The following is a 24,947-nucleotide window of genomic DNA, read 5'->3' as shown; positions in this document are numbered from 1 at the left end:
ATCAAGGAAAAAATGGCCAAAAAGTATGATTCATTCCAGTTATAATTTGGACCTTTGACTTATGAAATATTTCATATTACAGCCATCAAAAACTGGGATTCATTAGTCCAGGATAAAGATGAATTGATGATGATGCCACAAATAGTCTGTGTTGTCTGAGATTTCTTGAATTATGGGTATGCAACACCAGATATGTTCCACTCATCAGTTAGAAAAGCAGTAGTGTGTTGGCAGGTGGATCTCCATGGGTGACATCTGACATGGCAATGCTGAGATTACTGGCTGGGCAGTAGTAACCCCAAATACATTTGTGTTTCCCAAGCTCCTGCAAGAGCTCCATCCTCTGTGTACGACTCAAGCTGCTTTCCGTTCCCCCCAGGCTGTCATGCAAAGTGCTACATCACACCCATGTTACTCACATCAGCACTCTGGAGATACAGCATTTGCAAAATGAAGGAATCCCCTGGCTTGCTGTCAGTCTTGCAATATGGAAGAGTCAAAGGAGTCAAATATGCAAAAGTGGTCTGTCACCTGATGAATACAAACAACCCAGACAAACATACATGCCTCTAAACCCATTCATCTAATCCATTCATCCATCCATCCATCCATCCATCCAATCCATCCGTGCATCCATCCATCCATCCATCCATCCATCCATCCATCCATCCATCCATCCTTTCATCCTTTCATCCATCCATCCATCCATCTATCCATCTATCCATCCATCCATCCATCCATCCATCCATCCATCCATCCATCCATCCATCCATCTATCCATCCATCCATCCATCCATCCATCCATCCCTGTACAGTGTCACTTAGTGAAGAGGATCTCTAAAGCAAATTCTAAATTCTGCAGGCTCCATTTGTGGCATCATCACCTATTCATCTTATTCCTGAATCTAATGAAAGTCATGGGCTGCAAGCAATAGCCTGTCTGGCCTGTCTGGACTGCATCCAGTGAAACCCAAGCATTAGTTTGATCATGTTGTTTCTGACTTGTGATTTGATAAAACTTGATTGACACACCTGGTTTGTCAAAGCCTTTTTTCTTTTCTTTTCTTTTTTTTTTGGCAACAGAAGTAGAATTAACCTGATTGATATCAGGGATCAGTATGAAGCCTCTTTTTCTTCATTCATCCAGAACATAAAATATTGGGATGACACTTCTGACATTACAAAATTAGATTGTCAGTACAAATCACGAACGCCCAAAGACTGGCTTGAGCTTTGGCTACAACAGTAGACATATGCAGAACAGACAATATACAAAGCTATGAAAATACTGCAACTAGGGGAAAAAAGCAAATAAATGAGAATATGTCTGCAGTTCTAGCCTGAAGAAAAGTGAGGCAAGCAAAGTAGCACTAGATAAAACCTTAAAATAGTTCCCTTTTGAAAAGGGAGTCTGTAAAATTGCTTAATAAGATTCTACATTTGTTGTGTCTCCATGGCTGAAGAAATCAAATTTTCTGCAGAATTTAGAATTTGTTTCAGAGATCAAGTATAAATTTGCCACTTGGAAATGCTAGCACCTCTAAGCTTCCCTGCCATCTGAAAATGGAGTTACACTCTTTTTTTCATTTAGAATTTCTAAAGAATAAAACAATTGCAGTTGGAGCTATAGAAGGAATTTTCCCTTCATTTTATGTCATCCATTTCCATTGGTGGTGTTCAGTGATATATGAGGTATAACTGAAGGTAATGTTTAATTCAAGAGGAGGAACTTCATTAGCAATTCTGATCATGACTACCCTAGACTAAAATCTGTGTCACTGTCCCAAAGGAAAACAAGGCTAACCGGGGCAAATGTAGCAAAACCTCTGTTTTGTCACAAAAGTAACCAAATACGTTTCTCACCCTGTGAGAATTAGGAAGACTAATTTCTTTAAAGTCATTTTTTCTGACTATAATTTTATTTAAACAACTCCAGCACAGTGGTTAGTAACAGGAGAAAAACTAATTATGTAAGGATTATTAATGATGCGAAAGGTATTACTGACGCTAAATAACAGACAAGCAACATTACCTTTGGAAAATGTCACTGTGTTACAACTGATGCAAGCTAAAAAGAAAAGTAACTGAAAGCAAGTTATTTTAAGATAAGCAGTATATGCACCTGCATGACATTTTGTCCAGAAGGTAAGAAAAACATTGCAAAATATCTTCTTGTGTCAAACAATCCTAATATTTTTTTTTATTTCACTCTGTAATTCTATATTATTATGAAAAAGAATCTGTTTATGTCACTGGTTAGATTCACACATAAATACTGAAATGCTAAAGATAGGTGAGCTTGTAGTTCCTGTCACAACTCCTAAAGCTTCAGTCTGCTCTTGATTCATATAACTATAGTGTCACATTATCATCAGGATGAACTATATCCCTGAGCAATTTCCAGCCAAATTAATTAGAGGCAGCAATGTCTTCTGTCCACAGCTGCCATCAGTGACAATGGAGGCTTATGGAGGTTCAGCAGTTTGGCATTTCAAGTGATAAGCATCTAAATATAGGTTTAGAAATCTCATTTAAGAGATCTAATTTAAGAGATCTAGCACTGGGCATGTGTAAATTTTGCATTTCAAAATCTGGTTGCGTCAGGTTTCTGTTTACACAGTCTGATCCAATATATGAAAATACTTGTATCTGTAAGAATTAAGTAAAACTAATTAATAGTATAAAGCAGAAATGTTTACCAGTGATTTTATCCGAGGTCTTCTCCACAAAGCTCACCACCCTGGCCCTATGCCCGCTGCTTTTCTATTGTTCTGCCTGGAAAAAAATGGGGTTAGTGAGGTGTTAGGGATCCCATTTGTCTGAGACCTTGATAGGTCATTTATCCACTTCCTTGCCCAAAGAAAAGAACAGCTGGTCATGCATACAGCTGATAGTCAGCTCAGGCTTTAGGAAGAGATAAACACCAAAAATGCCTATGTTGTGGAGTGCAAATGTTGGTGTGAAGGACAGCATGACATTCTTTTTAGTAATTTTCCAGTTTTTAGATATCTTTATTAAGACCAGTTATTCATGTAAGAGATAGAATCTATTAAATTACATATTTTTCATACAATCCTGCCCTGTCACAAAATGAGAAACTAATAACATTCTAATTCTGAGTAAGTGGGGGGAGGATATTGGCAGAATTATTAATTATATTGTTCATGTGAATATTTTACACTTGGACATGCTTAGTAAAACCACCAAATATTTATTTGACAACATAATCTGTGTCAATAGTCTAAGACTTGGTCATCTATATTATATCTGCCTGTATGACAACTCAATTGAATATCTATGTTCAACACTTCACTCATATCTTACAAAATGCAAACCATTCATCTTCACCTCCTTTTGACATGAGCTGAGATCTTATTGCTAGAAGGTGTGCTCTAATTTCATATAGTTTCTCCATCACTCCATATCCTCACCCTTTTATCCATTCCTGTGATTAGGTGCACAGTTTGAACACTGATTTGAAGACTTCCCCCTCTTCTCTATTATTTTTCCAGTTCCTGATGCACAGACAGGTTTTGTTTTCCAGACAGTGTTTTCTAAACACTGTTCCACCACAGTTTTATTTCTTAACTTTTCTCGTGTTAAAAGTTTATAAATTCTTTGTAATAGGGAATATATTATCTCTCTTTTCCCAAGCATACGAAACTCACAAGCTAAAATCAGTGTTTAATAATAACTTAAAATCCAATAAAGTTAAAAACTGAATGGTACTTGAAAGTAATTCATCTTTTTATTAAACTCTGTAGGATGTAATTACATACATGCCCCCTATAGAATACACCAAAATGCAAAAAGGTAAAATCTCTTACTAAGTTGTCCCAGGAGTGCCTTTACATACATCAGTAACACTTTGTTCTTACTTGCTGGACAAAACAATATCCAGTATCATAAAGAAAGGTGGTAGCTTTGGTAATTCTGAGCACTGCCAGGACTGCAGTTACAATTTTGTTGGTTGCTTGCTTGTGGCTTGAGTTTTCCATGTTTGCTTTCACCTAGACCATAGAAGGGATGTCTGGAACTCAGTTACTCCAGCTTCTCATGTCAACAAGAAGTTTGGTCAGCCATGCTTCTGTCTGGCCAAATTAAAAAAATACAGTGATGGAAAGTCCATGATCTCCTGGGAAACCTGTTGCAAAAATGTGTCACCCTGTTAAATGAAAGTACTATATCATCATGAGACAATAGATTATTCAGTTTAGTATCTAATTTACCAAGTGGTCTCTCTTAGATCTCGCCAATGAAATTGATGAGTTCTTTCAAGTAAACAGCATAAGGACTGAACTTCAACACTGATTTTTTTCCTTAGCAAGGTCATTCTCTTTCCATTGCAGTAGAGGCACCCTGGGAAGAGTACAGCAGGTAAAGCATGTGTTTTACCTGCCCCCACTTTGACAGACAGGAGACCCCAAATTTGTTTCAAAATAAAATTATTTGTGCACAACAATGGGCATGCTGTAAATGTAAGAATATGTGTAAAAGCATTATCTATATGCAGCAACTATTATTTGCAAGAGAATTAAAATATATTGTGCAATTAATTCATTGTGAAATAAAATAATTAGAAGAGATTTTGTTTTTACTAAGCCTTTTGTTTTCTTTAACCCAGGTATGGTGACATGGTGCCAAAGACAATAGCTGGCAAGATTTTTGGTTCAATATGCTCCCTGAGTGGGGTCTTGGTCATTGCTCTGCCAGTTCCTGTAATTGTCTCCAACTTCAGCCGTATATACCACCAGAATCAACGAGCAGACAAGCGCAGGGCACAAAAGGTGAGCTTCTCATTTTCCCTCCTTTTGTTATTGAACAATAGATAAAATATGATTTTCTACATGCTGTATGTCATGATAGTATTTCTTGGCAAGAGGACCACTGTATGTATGTGCTACATGCCAAACCATGTCCTAGATGCAGATCTTATTTTTAGTGAGAAAAAAAACCCAACTCAAACCAAAACAGGTTCATTTATCTTTTCTGTCAAAATGTACAGACCTATTGTTTTGGTAATTAATCCCACTTATTAGACTAGATCTAGGATTTTTAGACAATAGTCTCACCCACTGAAGATTCTTCTGTGCTTTTTCAGGCAGGCTTTCTTTCTACCACAGTCTTTGAGGAAAAATAAAAGACCAAAAAAACCAAACAACCCATCAAACAAACAAGGAAAACCCTCAAACTTCATAATGATTCCTAACATCTCTGCTAACAGATTGCTTCACTAATCCAGGTTTAGTTAAAGTCCCAGATTCAGTCTCTGGGGGAATCTGATTGTTGGGGAACTTGTCTCCTCAGCTCTATTTTTCTTAAAAGGCTTCAGATAAACAGCTCAATCAGATAAAAAGAAAAACAAAGTAAAAGTCTGTTTTTCCAGCTTCCTTGATTTGCTGAGTCTCTCACTAAAATAACCACTAGATCTACAAAAACACTGCTTCCCTTCTTGAGACATATGGACAAGGTCAGGGGTTGGGAAGAGAAGTATTTATCAGGAGTGATGCAGGCAAGCCTGGACAGTCACTTACATCTCCGCATCACTGCCAATGCACTTGTTCTAATCCACTCCTCTGAATCCTGAATGGCGGGCAGCTCAGAGAGCCCCCATTTGACCTGGAGCCGTGCTCTGGGTGCTGAGATGCCTTTACCTCCTCTCCTCCTTGGATGGCAGTGCAAAGGCTTCGGATGCCACACAGGTTGCGTGATTGCCAAGGCTGAGGTGTCACCACTTGTGCTTTTTGTGGACCTGTGGCCTCTCTTCAGAGGCCCTGAGTCTCCAGTGATCTCAGGAGAGCAGGATCATTGCTGGGGGAAGTGTGCAGGCTGGGGACTGCACATACAGAGCAGGGAACACAGGCAGTTGCAGGCTGCATCTTCTTCGTATCAACAGCAGCGCCACAGTCAGATACAGAATGTTCGTGTGTTTTCCTCTGGCCACCTTTTTGACTGATTTCTTCATTAAAACAAACAAACAACCCCACACCCAAAACCAGTGAAATAAATGTATGCAGTGATACTATTCTCAGATTATGTTAAAATCAGAGGTACATGACCAGGAAACTCATAGGCCCAGGTGGAAGATACAGCACCACCCAATGGCCACATCTTGGAGAAATGCTGCCAGATGAGGAAGATGCTATAAAAAGAAACCAGGTGTGTCACAAGAATGTCACACCTCTCTAGAAACCTGATCTAAAGTAGGCTACTTCAGGGCTCTAAATCCCATACTTTATCTATCTACTAATTCCACCCACTCTTCTGCATGCTGTTTTGTCCCACAGCCTAATTCCAGCTGTGTGTTCCCCTCTTTCACAGCTGACTTCATGTCACTTTTACACTAACTTGTTTTTGTTAAGAGCTTTTGTACTCCTTTTTGTGGAATGGCAGCAGAGAGCTGTACCTCAGCCAGGGCACAGTGCTCCTCCTGCCTGTGCCCCTGAGCACTGTGGCAGCCATGGGTAACAGGTCTGCTCAACCCCAGCAATCACTGTGCCTGTTCTGAGCTTTCATAATAGCTGCAAACACAACCATTTCAGATTGAAACTGTGTCCTACTGCATGCCACAAAACAGAGTTTTCTAAGCCTGCTTTACATTTGTGTCATGGTTTAACCCAGCCAGCATCCAAGCCCCATGCAGCTGCTCACTCACTCCCCCACCAGCAGGATCAGGGTGAGAACTGGAAGCGTGAAAACACAGCCCCACACCAGCCACTGTGAAGAAAATTAACTCTACCCCAGCCAAAACCAGCACAATTTGTCAATGAAAAAGAAATGGACACTAAAAAATATCTCACAAACGTTAAATTGCTAGACTGGCTGCTATTCCCCATAATCTCCTCCTGAATAGGAACTGCTTGAGTTAATAGCTGACTTTTTCTCCTTGCAAAACAGTGAGCTCATTGTATGTTTCAAACAGGAACACAAAGTGATGAATGGCAATCCTGCCAAGCGTTTTTTCCTCTACTCCCCAGAACAATGCCAACAGCAAGGATGAGAGATCTCCTCTGACTGTGTTTATGCCCTTCTTGCTTTGGAGAAAATGGCTTTGAGGTCTGATTGACTTAGCACTGGGTGTGTGTTTCATTGATATCTCCTATTGCAAAGGCAATCTCTTTCAATCTAAAATGACTGAGATGTTGAACTGAATATTGCTCTGATGGACTAAAAAAGAAAAATCAACAAAAAAGCACTTCATGAGTACTGTATAGTCCAAATTTAGCCATGAAATACAGCCTTGCATTTCACAGGGGGTTTCTACTACATTGTAAAAGAATATTCAGGCAAAAAGGTCACATTATTGAAGTTTGAAATTCCTTCTTCATTCAATACAATAGAGGCTTTACACCATTTTCTAAAATAAATGTTTCCCTAGGCACTGAACTGGTTTCTGTTCTCTGAGGCTGAAGAGCATAAGCTTAAAGGAAGGTGCTGTTTCATGGAGAGCAGCACAAACCCCTGCAGGCAGTGGTACCTCCTGCTACAACAGCTTCCATTGGTCTGGGACAGTTGTACCTTGAATTGAGCAACTTTATCAACACCTCACACACAAGTTTAATCAAGATAGACTTCAGAAACAGCAAAACACTTAGGCTGGAAGGAAATTTAAGAGAAAGTTCTTTGCTGAAGAGTTGAAATCTAGTTCCAGAAGCACTAACAATTTACAGCAGAAAAATATTGTCGCTTACATTAGGATTGTTAAGAGCCATGCAACCATCATTTTATGCACTTACTGAGCTCTTCACAGTTATTCAAGATTAGACAATTCCACTTGTTTGTTTTTTGGCAAAAAGACACTGCACATTAATGCTTGGGAGAAGATGGGAGAGAGAAATTTATTTATATACCATTGCATTTTGAATGGATTTTAAAGGAAGCTCCTGCTTCCAATCATAAAAATACATTGTTATAATTGCCATGAAATCCCAGTCTGTAATACAGAAAATGTTGGCAGGATAAGCCAGCTTTCTGCTGCAGTACAGGAAACCCCTTGCAATCAATATAAACAAAAGCAGAAAAGGGGATGGGGGAAAGGAAGGAAAAATCATCTGTGCTTATCAAAACACTGTTTTCTATCAGATAGTAAGGTCCAAGGATCTGGCCTATCCTGACAAGAAATGGAGGAATAAATAATCCAAACTAGACATTGAAATTCAGGGCATAACTAATTATGCCCTGGAGTCTTACTGTGTCTTCTTCTCAAGCAGTTTTATCAGTACTGAGACAGTTTTGAAAAATGCTATTTGTGGAGATTTTCTCAGCTAGAGACAACTTCAAGAGGTTGTTATTTTGGTTGCCCATTAACTTTGGGCAAAGTTAATGACAGTTGTCTTGTATAAAGGCAGGGAAGGGAAGGGAAGGGAAGGGAAGGGAAGGGAAGGGAAGGGAAGGGAAGGGAAGGGAAGGGAAGGGAAGGGAAGGGAAGGGAAGGGAAGGGAAGGGAAGGGAAGGGAAGGGAAGGGAAGGGAAGGGAAGGGAAGGGAAGGGAAGGGAAGGGAAGGGAAGGGAAGGGAAGGGAAGGGAAGGGAAGGGAAGGGAAGGGAAGGGAAGGGAAGGGTTGGATATGATTTTCTGTTCTGTATGTGATAGGTAGCAAGGGCTAAGGTTTGGCAGGATGTTCACTGGGATGACTACCAGCCCAGAGAAGAGACAGGAGGAGGCACAGTTTCCCTCTTGAAAGCTGTCTGGCCACTCCATGGCAGCTTGGACCCAAGGGTCCACTCCCAGCAGCAGCAATTATGATTATAAAGTCCTTCATACCCTGAATGAAGCATGCCTTGCTATTTGCCTGTTCCATACCTGCCTCTGGGAGGCAAGAGCCTTGTGTCCTCTTGGCCAACAAGTGCCTGAGTGCAAGTACATCTGCTCAGGGCTGTTCATTACCTGAGGAACAAAAGAGCCTTAATATTAGTTGCCCAAGCACTTTCTAGAGTGCTAGAGTGACTTTGCATGATGCCTCAACAGAACAGCCAAACAACCATCATCAGCTCCAAAATTTTACTTTAGACATAAAATTCAACCTGAATATTTCATGCAAGTATCGTCTTCTACCTTCAAAAAGCAAAATATATCCTGAAGATTGGCTTGGCTTTGTTATTTATTAATTGTACATGATGCATTTATCTGTCAGTTATGAATAATCAGTTACCAGCTAATTATAAATAGCTCTAGGATAAACTGCAACAACTGCTTAACAGCATCTGGAAGCTTAGAACTGTGTTTGCAGTAGGAAACCCTGCTAGCCATTTTGACTTCTTTATATGAGACAAGTTATTAATATCAGGAGTATTGCAGAAATATAACTAACAGTAACTTATCCAGGATTTTTGACTTTAGCCAAAAAAAAAGCATGTAGAACTCGTGTTTACTGAACATTAATTTAAATAGATTGTGAAAGAAAGGCACCACTCAAGAAATGTATGAACCTTATTTAATTCCATGTCCATTAATGTTCAAAGTAAACAGCATTTTCTTCTCTGTTACATACTGATGTCATGCAAATCATTGTCAGCTAATATGAAATCAATCATTTGCAATTACTGAAAATAAGACAATCAGAGCACGAAATGTAGGCATGATTTTTCACTTAAAAACAAACACACAGGGTGGATTTATAAAACACCAAACAAAAATAAATTATATAAACAAAAATGTAAGTGATTTTTTGGGCAACATTCACCGTTGTTCCAGGAGCCAGTGTTGTGGTTGAGCACAGGCAGGCAGACAAAGCCCCTGCTGCTCACTCTCTCTCTCCTGCCCAGAAGGATGGGGTGAAAATGAGAAAGGCAAAAGTGACACTTGGAGGAGCAGAAAAGGCCTTGGCCCTGTGCAAGCACTGTGCAGCAGTAACTTAAACATCCCTGAATTGTAAAGACTGTTTTCAGCACAAATCCGAAACACAGCTCCTGTGAAGAAAGCCAGCTCTGTCCTGACCAAAGGCTGTGCACAGAATGACTGTGAAGGAATTTTAATATTTTAAATGTCCAAATTTTTAAACAATAATAACTAAAGGGTAAGCAATTAATAACTTTTGAGTTTTCATAGTAAAACAATTATGTAACCTGGAGAGTAGCAAGAGCCAACAGGAGTTAAGTACTAAATTACCTGGGCTACCCTGGCTTCTGGCATAGCAAATTGAAGAGAATTTTGCCAGAAATTATTCCCAGTATCACCATAAGTCCTGTCCTAAAATCTTTCTAATGAAATCATTCTCTTAAAATAACTGGACAGCTGAGGGCATCTGAGTGTCAAAAGCTGGATGCTGCAAATTCCCCACAGCGCTACATTTAGCTCTACTTAAAACCTTGTGAAAATGAATGTTTATATTTCTAAAACTGACAGAGCTAACTGTTGTTGAATAACAGTGAATTCCCTTTGCGAGGTTTCTATGAATGCAGCCCTATACAAAGATCCAATTCTATGCTGTAAAATTCGAAGCTAGAAACCAGAAAGACATTCATTTAAAAGAGAAGTTCAGTGCAAATACAAGGGATATGGGAAAAATTACAACTGGTCATCAACTTCTTAGGAAGAATGAAGATGAGATTATTTGGGTTGAATTTCACTAAAATATGCAAAAGAACTATATTTCATCTACATTCTTTTAGTCCTAGATCATGTAAAAGTTACCAAAGTTTCATACTCCCAAAACCTTCATAGCAAAGATATCATCTACTTTAGGAGAACTAAGTACTTTCTTTTTTTTTTTTTTTCTAGATATTTTGTGAAAGAGGAGGATTAGGAAGGGCTTTGAAGTGGTTGAAAGAGGCAGTTGTCACTCCCATTCTGTTATACATGACAGAAAATGCAGACTAAAGGACCATGCAGCACTTCTGTAACCACAGTTTTCCTGATGTCATCACATCATTTTGATGCCTTTCATGGGAGTTCTATCCCCAGCACACAGCCCTTAAAATCCTGTGGGTGACATGAACTTTTAATGATGCCTTGATAGGAAATGTGAGAAGTCACTATACTGCTCATGCTCCAGGCTCATATATAAATCAGGCAGAAGCACTGAAAAGAAATCTTATCACTGTAACAGATTTGTAAACACCTCCAGTTTCTGCAGTATTTTCTCTAAGCTGAAGTATAAACATGGAGGCCACAATATCTGCTTCCTCTCTTCCTCTCAGATTTACTGTCTTCTCTTTGGTAAATGATATAAATTCAGGCCATCTGAATGAGTCTCAGCTGGAAAGATGTATGCTATTACTTTCTAGCTCACAAAAGCTTTCTAAGATGCAATAAATTCATACTTGCAAAGCAATTTTAAATCTTCACATAGAAAGTACAACCTTCATATTATATGTGTCATGGCACTGATATATTAAGATAGTCTGATGGACTGTTATGTTTTTCATATTTCTTTATTAAACGATGCTGTGCCATAATTATTACTTCAAGCACTAAAGAGAAAATGAATATGCATGCTAAAAGGAAAAGCAGAACTAATGTATGTTAAATATCTGTTCATTAAATCTAATGAATCTCCATGTATAAAGAGCAGACTAAAAAGTACCACAGCTAAAATATTTGTGACTGAAAACACTTATTTATGAGACTCCTCTAAAGCATCTTGAGCTCCTAAGACTAAACTTTTATATATTTATGAACATAACCAAGTGCACTTGTCCCAGCCCATGACGATTCTGTGGTGCAGGTAAAACTCCTTCCCCCACCCTTCAACCCAGCAGGCTGGGGTTGCATCACAGGAGCACCATTTAGAAAACCACCTATTTTCTGTGGACTGAGCCCTCTGCAGTGCTGGTAGCCCTGGATGCTGCACCCAAGAGCCCAAGTGAGCCAGGAGGGTGGGAGCTGTAACAGTTCCCCACACTGGTTGCTCCTGGGAACCCCAGGCCAGGTCATCAGGGATATTTTCTCCTTACCACTAAAATAAGATGTATTAACTGCATTGCTGGAAAAGCTATGGTCACCAAGAGAGTCAATAAACAAATATGTTATCTTAAAATGGGTAATATATCACAAAATCAATCAATAGCATCTCATGTGAGCTTTTTGGCTCAAGGATGCCCACATGCAGAGCATTACTTTCTTTACTTTAAGAACAACTACATGATAACAAATGCATGACATAGCAGAAGCCAGATTTCAGCCACGTTAGCTGTTAGCTGTCATAAATTCCTTGGCTTTCTTTTGAGAAGATCTGTGAGTTTGAGGCTGTGAGTGCAAAGAAATGTGGTATTGAGCCATTCCTCTAAGTCAGTTAATTATTAATCATCGTGCCAGAAAGATCTGGTGGCTGCAGTGACTGGGCTGCATCCCTCTCTAAGCACATACTGACATTTAATGTCACAGAAATTTGGGGAAGAGGGGAAAATACTCTATTTTCTGAAAATGTCCACAAATTAAACATCAGATATGAAAATCCCTACTGCTATATCAAAGTTGGATTTTCAAGTGCTTTACTGTATCTCCTTCTGTGCTTCAGCAGCCATTTAATTCCAGATGCTGCTAGGCATTTGGCTTTCAGAATCAGAAATCTAACCATGAAGATCAACCCAGATTCCATCTTATACAGGTAACAAGCCCCAAAAAATACAGAACCAGGAAGCCAACCCAGTAATCCCATAAAAGCTTCTGTTTTCCACATTAATGGTTGAGAGAGTCCATTCTTCATGCTTTCCCCTAATTCTCTGTTCTGTGTGTTGTACAAAATTCAGTGGATGCAAAATGTCACTCATGAGCCTCCTTCTACTCTGGATGAAAGTCACCTTCACAAGCAATGAGGCTCACCTGAGAAATCACAAACTTCTCTCAGTAATTGGTATCTCTGAAAAATCAGGTTGTGAACAGTCTATGACCAAAAATGGTAAGTTTTAAGTCTGGTTATACTGACAGACATGAATGGGTAGGTGGAGGCTGGTGAGGAGTGGTGCCTTCAGGGCTTTGTATTGGGACTGGTGCCCTTCAGTATGTTCATCAATGACACCAGCAGTGAGATCAGGTGAGCTTCAGCAAGTCTGCAGATGATACAAAGGTGAGCAATGTCTTTGGCACAACAGAAGGAAGAGCTGCCATCCAGAGGGAGCTGGACAAACTTGAGAAGTAGGCCCATGAGAACTTCATGAAAAATCAAAAAATTCAAGTGCAAAGGGCTTGCGCCTGGGTCAGGACAATTCTGAACATGAGCACAGGCTGGCAGAGGAGGTAATTGAGAGCAGTCCTGTGGAGAAGAACCTGGGAGTACTCGTGGATGTACAGTTGAAGATGAGCCAGCACTGTTCACTCACAGCCCAGAAAGCCAAGCACATCCTGGGCTGCACCAAGAGCAGCATGGCCAGGAGGGCAAGGGAGGGGATTCTGCCACTCTACCCTGCTCTGGTGAGGCCCCACCTGGAGTGCTGCATCCAGCTCTGGAGTCCTCAGCTCCAGAAAGACATGGACCTGTTAGAGCAGGTCCAGAGGAAGGTCACAGAGATAATCCAAGGGCTGGAGCATCCCTCCTGTGAAGACAGGCTGAGAGCTGGCGTTGTCCAGCCTGGAGAAGAGGCGTCCCCAGGGAGACTTTGGAGCAGCCTTCCAGTACATAAAAGGGACTTATAGAAAGGAGGGAGAGTGACTTCTTATACAGGCAGATAGTGACACAACAAGGTGTGGTGGTTTTAAATTGAAAGAGGGCAGGTTTATATTAGATTTTGGAAAGAGATTCTTTATTAAGGGGGTGGTGAGGCACAGAAACATGTTGCTAGAGAAGTTGTGGATGCCCCACCCCTGAAAGTCTTAAAGGCCAGACTGGATGGGATCGTGATGTAGTGCATGGAGTCTCTGCCCATGGTGGGGGTTCTTCCAGGAACTGATGAACCTTTAAGGTCCCTTACAACCCAAACCATTCTATGATTTTAAAATGTCCTGGCAAATATTCAGGAATGCAGCTGGGAGACAGCATAAAACCACTGTTACATTTGCACTATTACATTTTGGTACTCCAAAAACCCAGAAGACTCTGAGAAACCTACTCATAGATGTCACAATGCTCCATTTTTTTCAGAACTGCTTATTTCCCTTTAAAGAGATTTTCACTGCAATAGCAACTGAAATGGATGTCCATGTTTCTGCTCTACAAGACATAAGGAGTGGCAGTTGCAGCAATGCAAAACAAAAAAAGGTGGCACTTCCATACTGATCTGTCTAATCCCTTCGCCAAAGTCCTTCTTCTTAGTAGCTGATACATGCAAACAAAAAAAAATTCTACCAAATACATTTTAAATGGGAAGACACTTGTGATTTGCTCCACCTGGAGGATGGATGCAATGCAGTCTGTCAGTCACTGTGAGACTGGTATTCATAAGCAGCTGATTCCAATTAGCGGTTTTAGACAAACAGGGCGATGGCTGTGAGTACAAACGGCACTGTTCACTCGCTGTGTTTCCACAGAAAGCCAGGCTCGCTCGGATCCGTGCCGCCAAGAGCGGGAGCGCTAATGCCTACATGCAGAGCAAACGGAACGGCTTGCTGAGTAACCAGCTGCAGCAGGTAATGTTTGTGTTCCCCCCACCTCGGGAGTAACCACTTAATGGCAGCCCAGCAGTAGTTTATTCTACTTATCACCAGGGTGAGTCGCCTTGGGGCTCTGGGCAATGTTATCTTTAGAGGTTGATTAAGGAAGGATAAACTGGACAATTACTGCTGTTAAAGGAAGCTGTGAGAATCCATGGCAGGGTATTAGGAGATGGGGGAAATGTCCGGATAGAAATGCTGGATTCAATGTAACCCATATTTTTGGAGTTAGATCCTGTAGAATAACTTGTTAAGGAAAGTACAGAGCATTTGCCTCTTAGGAGGTGGGTTGGATTAATCTCACTTGGCTTTAAACAGGTAGAACATGGCTGACAAAACCAGATTTCATCATCAGTAAAGGAAAAGACAGCTCTTGAATACTGTTTGCAGAGAGGGGTGTTGCAGAGTGAAGTGTTCCCTCGAAGCACCTACTTGGGTTTAAGGAGAATCTTGGTGATTACCTCAAATGCATTATAATCTAATGTTATCTGAAGTAAATTCCCTGCTCCTCCCTGCCACAGAAGCCAGTACCAGCAGCTGGGACTGGGATCCACAGTGACCACCCATGCTTCTGGGAGACAGCCCTTGGCTGCTCAAGGCTGCACCCAGCCCAGAAAGACTGCAGACAGAGTGGTTTTTAATCCCTGCCATTTTCTGGCATTTAGGCTATTCCCTGAGGAATACAGGAAGGCTTTTATTCCTCTGTGCCCTTTCTGCTCAATACATGTTAAACAGCCGGATACTTAAACCTATAGCCAGCAGAGGAGGAAGTGGCTGTCTGTCTATCTGTCCTGTGTAGCATGAGAGATGAGCAGTCACAGCCCTTGTTTCCTCTTCTGCTTGAAAGAACTCAAATATTTGAATAAAAAAGACACCAAATAGCTTAATTACCATGCAGATTTCCAATATCCCATGGTTGAATTGTATTCTTTTCTGTTATCCCACTTCCTCCCCTATTTGGTTTTTTACTTTCTAGTGAATAATTATGAAAGCAATTAATAAACAGTGGATGCTTTCTACTTAATTCTTCATTCTATATCAGTAACATTTTCTATATGCTTTCTAAACCCAGTAGATTGGGATCACTGACATGAATTTTTGTGTAAGCAGCAGTATTACAAATTCTTTAGTGCTATGAAATGATCCTGGGAGGACAGCTATTTTTAGTTTTATTTAAATGAAGCACATTCTCAGGAAGAACAAATATTTTACTGTAACTTAAATTGATTAAAATTTTAAACATGTGTTGATCCAACATTCAAAGCTTATGTGTTGATTGCACTTGTAAATAGTTCTATTTTATCCATGCATAAAAGATCTAAGATGAAAACATTTAAAAGGAGGTGCAAGGGAAGGAAGGAAAATAGTTTGATTAAAAAAAAAGCAAAAGCAAATTAAGGTGCAAAATAATTTTTTGTATACTTTGTAGACAAAGCCTTGCATTTACGCTACGATGTACGATCCAGATTAGCTCTGATCAAATATTTGGATAAGAACCCTCTTGTTCAAAACTGACAATAATACACAGTTTTATGTATCAACAGTCCTCCAATGAAGAAGAACAGGCCTTTGTTGGCAAATCTGGCTCTTCCTTTGAAACACAGCACCACCACCTGCTTCACTGCCTGGAAAAAACTACGGTAAGAAAAGAGAGCTGTGTTTTCCTGAGAATTGCAACACCAGCCGGGTTTTGAATGTTTCCAGTTCTCTCTTTTAATTAATGAGCTTTTATATTAAAGCAGCTAACTGGGAAGAAAAGCCATTTTATCTTATTTTAAGGCTTTATACCCAATGCATATAAATAACAGAGAGATGTAACTTCTGCAATATTTGATGGAGATCACTGTGAAAGTCATTCTGCTTCTTCTCAAAAAAAAAAAAAAAAGAAAAAACCAAACCAAATACCCCCCCCCAAAACAAACAAACAACAAAGACTTAACATTTTTCCCACAACAAACATTGCTAAATTTTGATAAATTAAAACCTGATATAAGTGTGGAATTTAATGTTCTCCTCTTGACAACATGTCTCTGAAATAAAAGGGCCCAGTTGTTATGTCAATTAGCAATACATCATCCATATGCTTGTTGTGCTTATGTCTCCTCCCTTCTTACTTTAGAAGTATTAATTTTATAAAATGTGCTGTAGGGTAGAACCTCTTACTTCCTATTCAGAGAACACTGTGGTTTATTTTGCTAAGATTCTCACTGGGTCCTTTTGAAACATTTTTGAGACAGAACCTGATAATAGTAATTTGCCTTTAAAATTCTTCCACAGTAGAATATTGTAAACATATTTAAAAATCTGAGTAATAACCACAGGTCTTGTCAAACTTTCATAGAAATCAGGGAAAAAATTTTCTATTTATTTGGTAGGAGCTGAATTCACCTCCCAAAGTGTCACCTTTCATCTAATGATAATTGAGGAGTCTGTAAAACATTTTTTTAAATTTTTCTGTAAAAAATTAAGTCTGTAAAGCAAGTATTATCTTTTTTTCTTGAATCTACATTCTTCTTTCCTTCTGTTGGGTTCTGCTACCGGCACTGAGCTCCTATGATATATTAACACAAAAATATATACAGCAGTTCCAAGCTGCATTCTGGAGACGATGCATTCCTAAAATTTTAGTGGGAACTTGATATTTTGGGCCCTCGGCATTTGGAATCTGGCAAGTTTCTGGTTCATTGTAGAACAGGAAGGGTGGTGCGTCTTCTTACGACTCTCACCATCCTTTGTGGTATAACCATCATGATACTGAGAAAAGGGTTATTTTCTCTTTTCTGTCACTGAAAAGTCAATAGGAGAATATCTCACCCACCCTCAGAAATGCAGAGTAGGCAATGTTATGGAATTCTGTGAAGATTGCATTAATAATGAAACTAATTGCACTAAAAAATATATTTTACAAATTACTTTTAGCTAATTTAGGAACAGTTAATTAATAAGTATAATTAAATCAATTAACTTGTGCCATTATAGCATTTCAAAATGTTTCAACTCTATATTAAAAGTTCAGTCAATAAAACTCTTTAATCATTGCTCCATAAAGGTTTTAGGAAGCACAAAATTACTTTTAATCAGACAAATAACAGAGTTCTTGGCAAACATTCTGCAAGCCCCTGAATGTAATCTCACAAGAGCAATTAGGTTATTTTTCTCTCTGAATTTTATGCCTACTGTGTGATCATGTTCAAAATTTTGATTGTGACTGACATATGCCTTATAAAAGTCATTTGTCAAGCAAGTTCTTTTTTTCCTTGTCACTTGAAATTTACATTCTTCAATGCCTCTTAAATCACACCAATTTATGTCTGTGTGAAAAACAGAAAAAATGTAAATAAAAATCTTATGCCTATAAAGGTATTTCCATTTGTCACAAACACTTGGCCAGAGTTGTTACTCTCTTTACTTTGTTCACATATTTTTATTGGCCCCATATGGCAATTCTGGAAAAAATCAGCATGTTTCCAATTAAAACAAAATTTTTAGGGGAAAAATAATTTACCTCATTCTAATAGACAAAAATGCAATAGGCTGACAAAACTAATGTGAGAGTAAGTAGAGTGTAAAACAATTCAGAAAATGCTTCTTAAACAATTCCTCTAAAACATTGTTGGGATACACAGACTAACTCCAACAGTAAATAGAAAGAGTTTTCTTGAAGAAGGAGGCTTGCTCAAACTGCATGCCAACATATTTCAATCTCTGGTTAGTTTTAAATAAGTATAAAAACTTGTCCCAGTCCCCTGCATCTCCTCCCCTCCCTTGCCACCATAAGCAACAGCACTATTTCACACTCTTTTGTACACATAGAAAATGTGGGAATTGTGGTTGGATGTGAAATACTCCCAAACTACTTGATTAATTAATGTAAACTGGATATTTGAGTGGATTTGGATTCATCTTTGCAACCACCCTATAAAACTACTGTCTTTCCTGGGACTGAGTGAAGACTGCATGAATAAAGAGGACTTCATTTGACTAAAATACTCAGTCCTCTAAACTGCTTTTCATACATCCATCTACAGTAATTAGGAACTTTTTGAATGCTTTCAAATAACAATCTCATCTCTTCTAGTCAAAATTGCTATTTGTTTAAATGTTTTTTCTTTTAGATAGATGCATACCTCAAGAAATGTTGTGTCAGACCCTGATTTCTAAGATGTAATTCAAAAGGAAGTCTTATAAACTTATCTGGAAAATATTTATGATTTTTATTATATTATAGTTCAATATAATACATCTTATTTATTTTCAACTGACATTTAGAGTGTTTACAAAAGCACCGCTTGCATTTTATTAATAAACATAATCCCCTATTTTGTGGCACTTCAAAGATTGTGCAGATATTTATAATGCAAACTACACTATAACCACATGCTATTTTGCAAAATAATTTGGATTAACATTTTCTTGTTAATTTTGTTCCAATGTTTACATTTGTATTGGTATTCAGCCCAGACTAATATGGGCTAAACACTATAATCAAGAATAAGCTAACTTTCCCAGTTTATTCAGTTGTGTCAATTTAAGCCGTTAAACAATCACCATTAATATGCTCACTTCAATTATCTTCCTGTGTGTGCTTTGTCCCTCTGTTGGATGCCTCGGGGCCAGAACCACGAGTTTGTGGATGAGCAGGTCTACGAGGAGAGCTGCATGGAGGTTTCCACAGTGAACAGGCCGCCGAGCCACAGCCCCTCGCTGTCGTCGCAGCCGGGCGTGACGGGCACGTGCTGCTCGCGGCGGCACAAGAAGACGTACCGCATCCCCAACGCCGCCGCCAGCGGCAGCCGCCCCGGCAGCGTGCAGGAGCTCAGCACCATCCAGATCAGATGCGTGGAGAGGACTCCCCTGTCCAACAGGTACCTCATGTGCATGGGCACACCCAGGGCTGAGGCCCCTGGCTTTGGTAGGGAACTGATGCAAAGGGTTGCGCTCAGGCAGGTGGTGAGCCTGAAGATGAGGGTCCAATACTCATCTAAAAAGAGGAACTGGTACTGAAATATTCTGTGCTTCTTTTGCTTCAAGCTTAATCCAAAATAATAGAATAGTCTCCCTCTCTATCCATTTCTGCCCTCTCAGGCCCTCCTCACAAACTACCGTGCCCCATTCACAACAAACAGCATCTACGTTTTACGCCACGTAAAATAGAGCACCAGATGTTCTATCCTATGGACAAATGCATAAAAGAAAAATTTCACACAGAAAAATGTCCAATTCAGATATATGAGATGAGCAAGTGCTTTGTCTGTCCCTTCTTGGTTCAGAGGCAAATGAAATGAGACTTCCTTGCATTTCTGCAGAGCAGAGAAATAAAACTGATTCCCAGAGTCCTAAGTGTAATAGTCATAAGGAAGACTCTTCTAAATAAAAAAAAATATGAAATGGGTAAGAAAAATTTTCTTATTTTCTAGTTTGAGGAGTTATTACAAAAGTGAGGTAAGTGCAGTTTAAGAGTGTGTAATTTATTGAATTTCCCTGTCCTTTCAAAAGTAAAGTATTTGGCTTTTACATATATCCAAATATCACCTATGAAAACACAGCAAAGGTCCCAGAAGACGCAGAAGTGTTTTCTATTGATCTCATTCATGCCACCCTTTAATAAAGAAGTATTTTCAGTACAAGTTGCTATACAGATTGTCTTGTTAAGCTACATTTTGAGTAGCTTCCTTTGTATAGTTATTACATTTGGATTTCACTTCCATGAACAATCCAACAGCTTGGAACTCTTCAAACTACTAAAGATTTTCAGCTGTTATGCAATGAAACCTCCTGGCCAGCACAAAGCTCAAATCTATCTTAGTTTTTCAGGAAATACTCTGCCTGGATCCATTCTTTTTCTGCTAGAGGATGTGTCTGCACCATACTTCCAGATGCCATGTATATAAAAACAAAAAGCAGCAGCTTTGTGCTAGAAAACAAAAACACAAGCATAAAATGCTGGTTTCACCTTGAAGTAGTCTGAGTTTTTCAAGTCTTTTACTTTGAGGACGTACTGCAGCAACTCCATGAACATATAAACACAAATTTAATTAGCGCATATAATAGAGTGCCTTGCCATTGTGTAAAAACAGAATATACACAGAATCACAGAACCACTAGGGTTGGAAAAGACCTCCAAGATCATTGAAGCCAGTTATTAACTTGGCACCACCATGTTCACCACTAAATGACATTTCCAAGGGCCACATCTACAGTCCTTTTGAACATTTCCAAGGGTAAACCACTTCCCTTGGCAGCCTGTTCCAATGTCTGACAGCCATTTCAGTGACGAAACTATTCCAAATATCCAAATGTTATTAAATAAGCATGGTATTGAGGAATATGCAGGAGACTTGGACTGGCCCCTAGTTTCCTGCTTAGTAAGGAACTTGGCTGTGCTAGCTTTGCAGTGGTTCCCCAGTCCAGAAACACAGGTGATGGCTGAGAAGTGCTGAAATGGTGGGAAGGAAGCGAGAAAGGGACGTGGACGTGAGCATAGCCATGGACCACCTGCTGCTGGGGTGCAGTGGGGTGGTGCTGCTCTGTGCTCAGAGCTCTCCAGTGGGGCAGGATGGAGATGGCTGGCTGAGGGAATGGAATCAGGCTCAAGAGGTTTGTGGTAACGTGGACTTTCATTTTCATGGATTTTTGTTTCTTCCTCCAGCCGTTCCAGCTTAAATGCCAAAGTGGAAGAGTGCGTTAAACTAAACTGTGAGCAGCCTTATGTCACTACAGCAATAATCAGCATCCCAACACCTCCAGTCACCACACCTGAAGGAGATGATAGGCCAGACTCTCCCGAGTACTCGGGAGGAAACATTGTCAGAGTATCTGCATTATAAAACAAAGAATTATTTATAAATTAGCATAAAGACCACTTGCAAGCTGAGCTCGAGCAGTGAAAAACGAGTCGTGAGGAATGAGAGAGCTGACAAAGACAACGCCCCTTGACGAGTGTGCCAGTGGCCGCAGAGCAAGAGGTTCAGGAGAAATAAACTTTGTGGGTTTTGGTGTCATAGGGTGTGAACCAAAAGGAGTTTCTTACCCCCTGTCCGAACTGATGCGCGGTGGAATCTTCTGTGACCATCCTGACTTACTATATGAGCACAATGAAATGTCCCCATTGATGCTTCTTCTCATCATGAAAGCTCTTTTTAGAAAAAAACACAAACGAAAAAATAGAAACCTATGTTCCTGCTGAATGCAAAACAACAAGAAACATTTTGATAACGTCTTTTTTTTCCCTGTTAATAAACCACAAACTTGTTGAAGAACTATCAAAAAATGAATGAGAAAATGCTCATATGAAATATGTTTGTACTGACTGAAAGAACTACAACCATAATGCATGCTGAAATTATTTGAAGCTGTGATCTCAGTTTACTTTTGTTGTTTTTCAGATTAGGCATGATAAAATAATACTGTAGAAAGGGGCATTTCCGTGCACTTACAACAAGCTGATTGTTAATGTTCCATGGTAGTTGTACAAATAACTTCCCTTTGAAAAATGCAGTATTTCTTACTCAAACACTCATTAGTGAACTGAAGGTGTTCAGTTAGTTCAATATTTACTATTGTTTTATCTTGCTTCCTAGGTACTGTTACAACTGCAATAAGTCATTGTACACCTGTTGTATCAGGAATCAGGATTTTTTTTAAGGTATTTTACACAACTTCATCTACACTTTAAACTTCTAATGGCAAACATTTAAATAATCTTACAGCCAAACTGCACCACAAATTGCTATTCAGCCATTGCTCCTTTTGTTCACTGTTCTCTATTTCTCTGACACTTCATTGCCCACTCCAACATAACTGTATCATTTGGGATTTCAAGGACACTGATGAATCAACAGTCCATTCTTCCATAGACAACTTGTCTACTTCTGTATTTTCAGAGCAAACTTCTTGTCACAGTTAACTGCTACAGGAGCAATCCTATTTGAATTAAAATTACCAAAAATGTGTTTTGGGGATCAGCTAACACTTGTCTCCAAATGGTTCCTTTCTTACATCCTGCAGCATCCAGAGTATTAGCTACACTGGAAGACACTGAAAGACATTCAGTAAAAATGATTGCTAAATTCTTTTTGTAATTATCTGTTAAACTTGCATCTTAAAACTTGTTTGAGAATTTATATTGTGGGAAAAATATTCAATTACCTAAGAACAATGACAGAATAATGGATTGAGTCCCAAAGCTATAAAAATATAATTGATTTCAATTGGAATTTGCCTACATGGGCAGGCCTAAAAGCTAATATGAAGGCTTTACAAGTTAAGGCTTCTTGGCTTAATTTATAAAATACATTGATATTATCAGAAACTTTATGATAAAAAAGTGTAATTTTTCTTCATCACATTACATTAGATGTATCATAATGCTTCTTATATTCATGACATACCATACATCATATACATCAAATATACACAGAATATGTGCATATCAATACATACATATATACATCAGAAACACTGGATCAGAAATAATTGCATGTCTGCAAAATAAAATATGCATATAAATCAAAACGCTCAGTGCATTAGATGCCATTACAATAAATTATTAACACAGTTATTTAATAGTTTGAGTAGTGTATGTTTCAGTATAGTATTTGCTAGCATTCTACTGACCTGAAAATTTACATTAAAATACCCACTAAAAACTGAAACTTGCTGATGATACACTTTTTCTTGCACACAAATACTGGTCCTTCTCTCTACCTGTCAACAGTGAAGAGTAGATGATAGACTATCATGCTACAGTATATACACCAAAATACAGCATCACATATTAGAATTAAACTGCAAGTAAAAAGAGTAGATAATACCATTCATTACTCTTTTATCATTTACTTATTCTGAAATTAATGCAGTCTTGGTTAATTTGCAATTAACTTCCCAATTATTTTTTTTTTCAAATCAGAAGGATTTACTCATTGTAAACTGAGCTTCTGCATTTCTTTCAAACATCAGAGAGCAGAAGCGCGGGCTGTGCTCTGAGCCAGAGGAAGGGCTCCTTCTGAGCAGCCCTGCCTAAGTCCATTACCCAGCACTGCTCTCTCTTCCACCCTGCAGCAGATCTGCTGAAGCTGGTAGGTTACATAAACTATAATGGATTCAAAAGAGAGGCAGAACACATCAGTTTTTTGACTTGCATCCTACTTCTACGCATGGTTACTCATACTTGGTTCCCACCTTTTGCCAAACATTTATTAACATAAAAACTGCCTTGATGTCAGCAAACTGCAACAACTTCTTTATGTCATGTGGTAATTCATGACTAGTTATATCAGCTAAATAATGCAAAGGGGCAGTTACTAAACCTACTTTGGTACAGACTACATACAACCCAGGAAACCTACTGACTCCATCAGGTCATGTGTCTTTTAAAAGCTCTTTATTCTCCTGTTCATAGGCTCTAGAAAGAACACACTACAGCAATACACTTGCATAACAGTTATACCCCTGAAGCAACTTGTATTTTCATTTTTAAAATGCAGCTTAAGAGATGATTTAGTATGATTTTTCAGAATTCCAGTCTTGTCTCCTATTTCCATATGTCACATGCAAAACCATTAATTTATTCTGAATTTGGGAAATACACATTTTTTTGGTGTTTTAGGTGATTTAAATGCTGTTTTGGTAGTGAATGACTGTTGATGACTGTGTAAAATGCATCTGTACTGTACATGAAATGTAATTATTTCTGTGTATCATACAAAGAAACCAAGATTGTTGTTTTGACAATTTTGTTTGACAGTCATATATCGTATTTCAGAAGGCAGCATAATACATGTGTTATGCTGAATAAATAGACATTTGAGGAATATTTAAATAAAACATCTGCATGCTTGAATGGGTCAACTTGGTTTTGCAATAACTTATTAATGAAAATTTTTTCCCCTCTAATAGTTTGGAAGGAACACTTAATCTGAAGTCAGCGAATATCCTAGACAGTAATTCCAGGCAAGACATGAGTCTATCTAAACCATACTAGAACCATCAAGGCCAGGATGCCACAGCTCCACTGCAGAGTTGCCCTTCTCCTCAGGGACCAGCCATCACCTCTGCCTTCCCAGCCCGCAGCAGCAGAGAAAATTGGAGCAGCAGTTTGAACATTTCCAGCAGTATGAACTCCATCTCTTTATCTGTACTTTAAAAAATGTCCCTTGTGTACATCCAAAAACTAAACTGCTCTGCTGAACTTCTCATACCTGCTATCAAATTCCCTTGATAAAATACTAGTGCACAGAGAAGATCAAACTCTATTTGTAGACTAAGAACAGGTAGCAACACACCATGGATCATTAATGAAGGGTAACTAGGTGCAGATGATGTTGATCAACCTTGGCACACCTGATGTCTGCCTCTGTGAGGAGCTCACTGCTCTGGGTAGTGGGGAAAGATAACAGATAACACCTGTCTGTGAACTATCC

General features: G+C 39.0%; 1 protein-coding gene across 1 annotated transcript in view; it reads left to right on the top strand.

Moving 5' to 3' along the window:
* KCND2 (potassium voltage-gated channel subfamily D member 2) overlaps positions 1 to 24,409 on the top strand; it is a 265,273-nt gene extending 240,864 nt beyond the window's left edge. The window contains exons 3-7 of the mRNA XM_059473113.1: positions 4,625 to 4,787; positions 14,404 to 14,502; positions 16,071 to 16,166; positions 19,144 to 19,391; positions 21,176 to 24,409. Of these exons, the coding sequence (XP_059329096.1) occupies positions 4,625 to 4,787; positions 14,404 to 14,502; positions 16,071 to 16,166; positions 19,144 to 19,391; positions 21,176 to 21,353 (784 nt within the window). The 3' untranslated portion in view covers positions 21,354 to 24,409. The remainder of the gene's footprint in view (positions 1 to 4,624; positions 4,788 to 14,403; positions 14,503 to 16,070; positions 16,167 to 19,143; positions 19,392 to 21,175) is intronic.
* The last annotated feature ends 538 nt before the right edge of the window (positions 24,410 to 24,947 follow it).

The sequence above is a fragment of the Ammospiza nelsoni genome, chromosome 5 (genome assembly GCF_027579445.1).
Source record: "Ammospiza nelsoni isolate bAmmNel1 chromosome 5, bAmmNel1.pri, whole genome shotgun sequence".
Classification (NCBI taxonomy): Eukaryota; Metazoa; Chordata; class Aves; order Passeriformes; family Passerellidae; genus Ammospiza; species Ammospiza nelsoni.
Note: the sequence above shows the minus strand (reverse complement) of the source record. Positions and strands in the feature narration are given on the sequence as shown.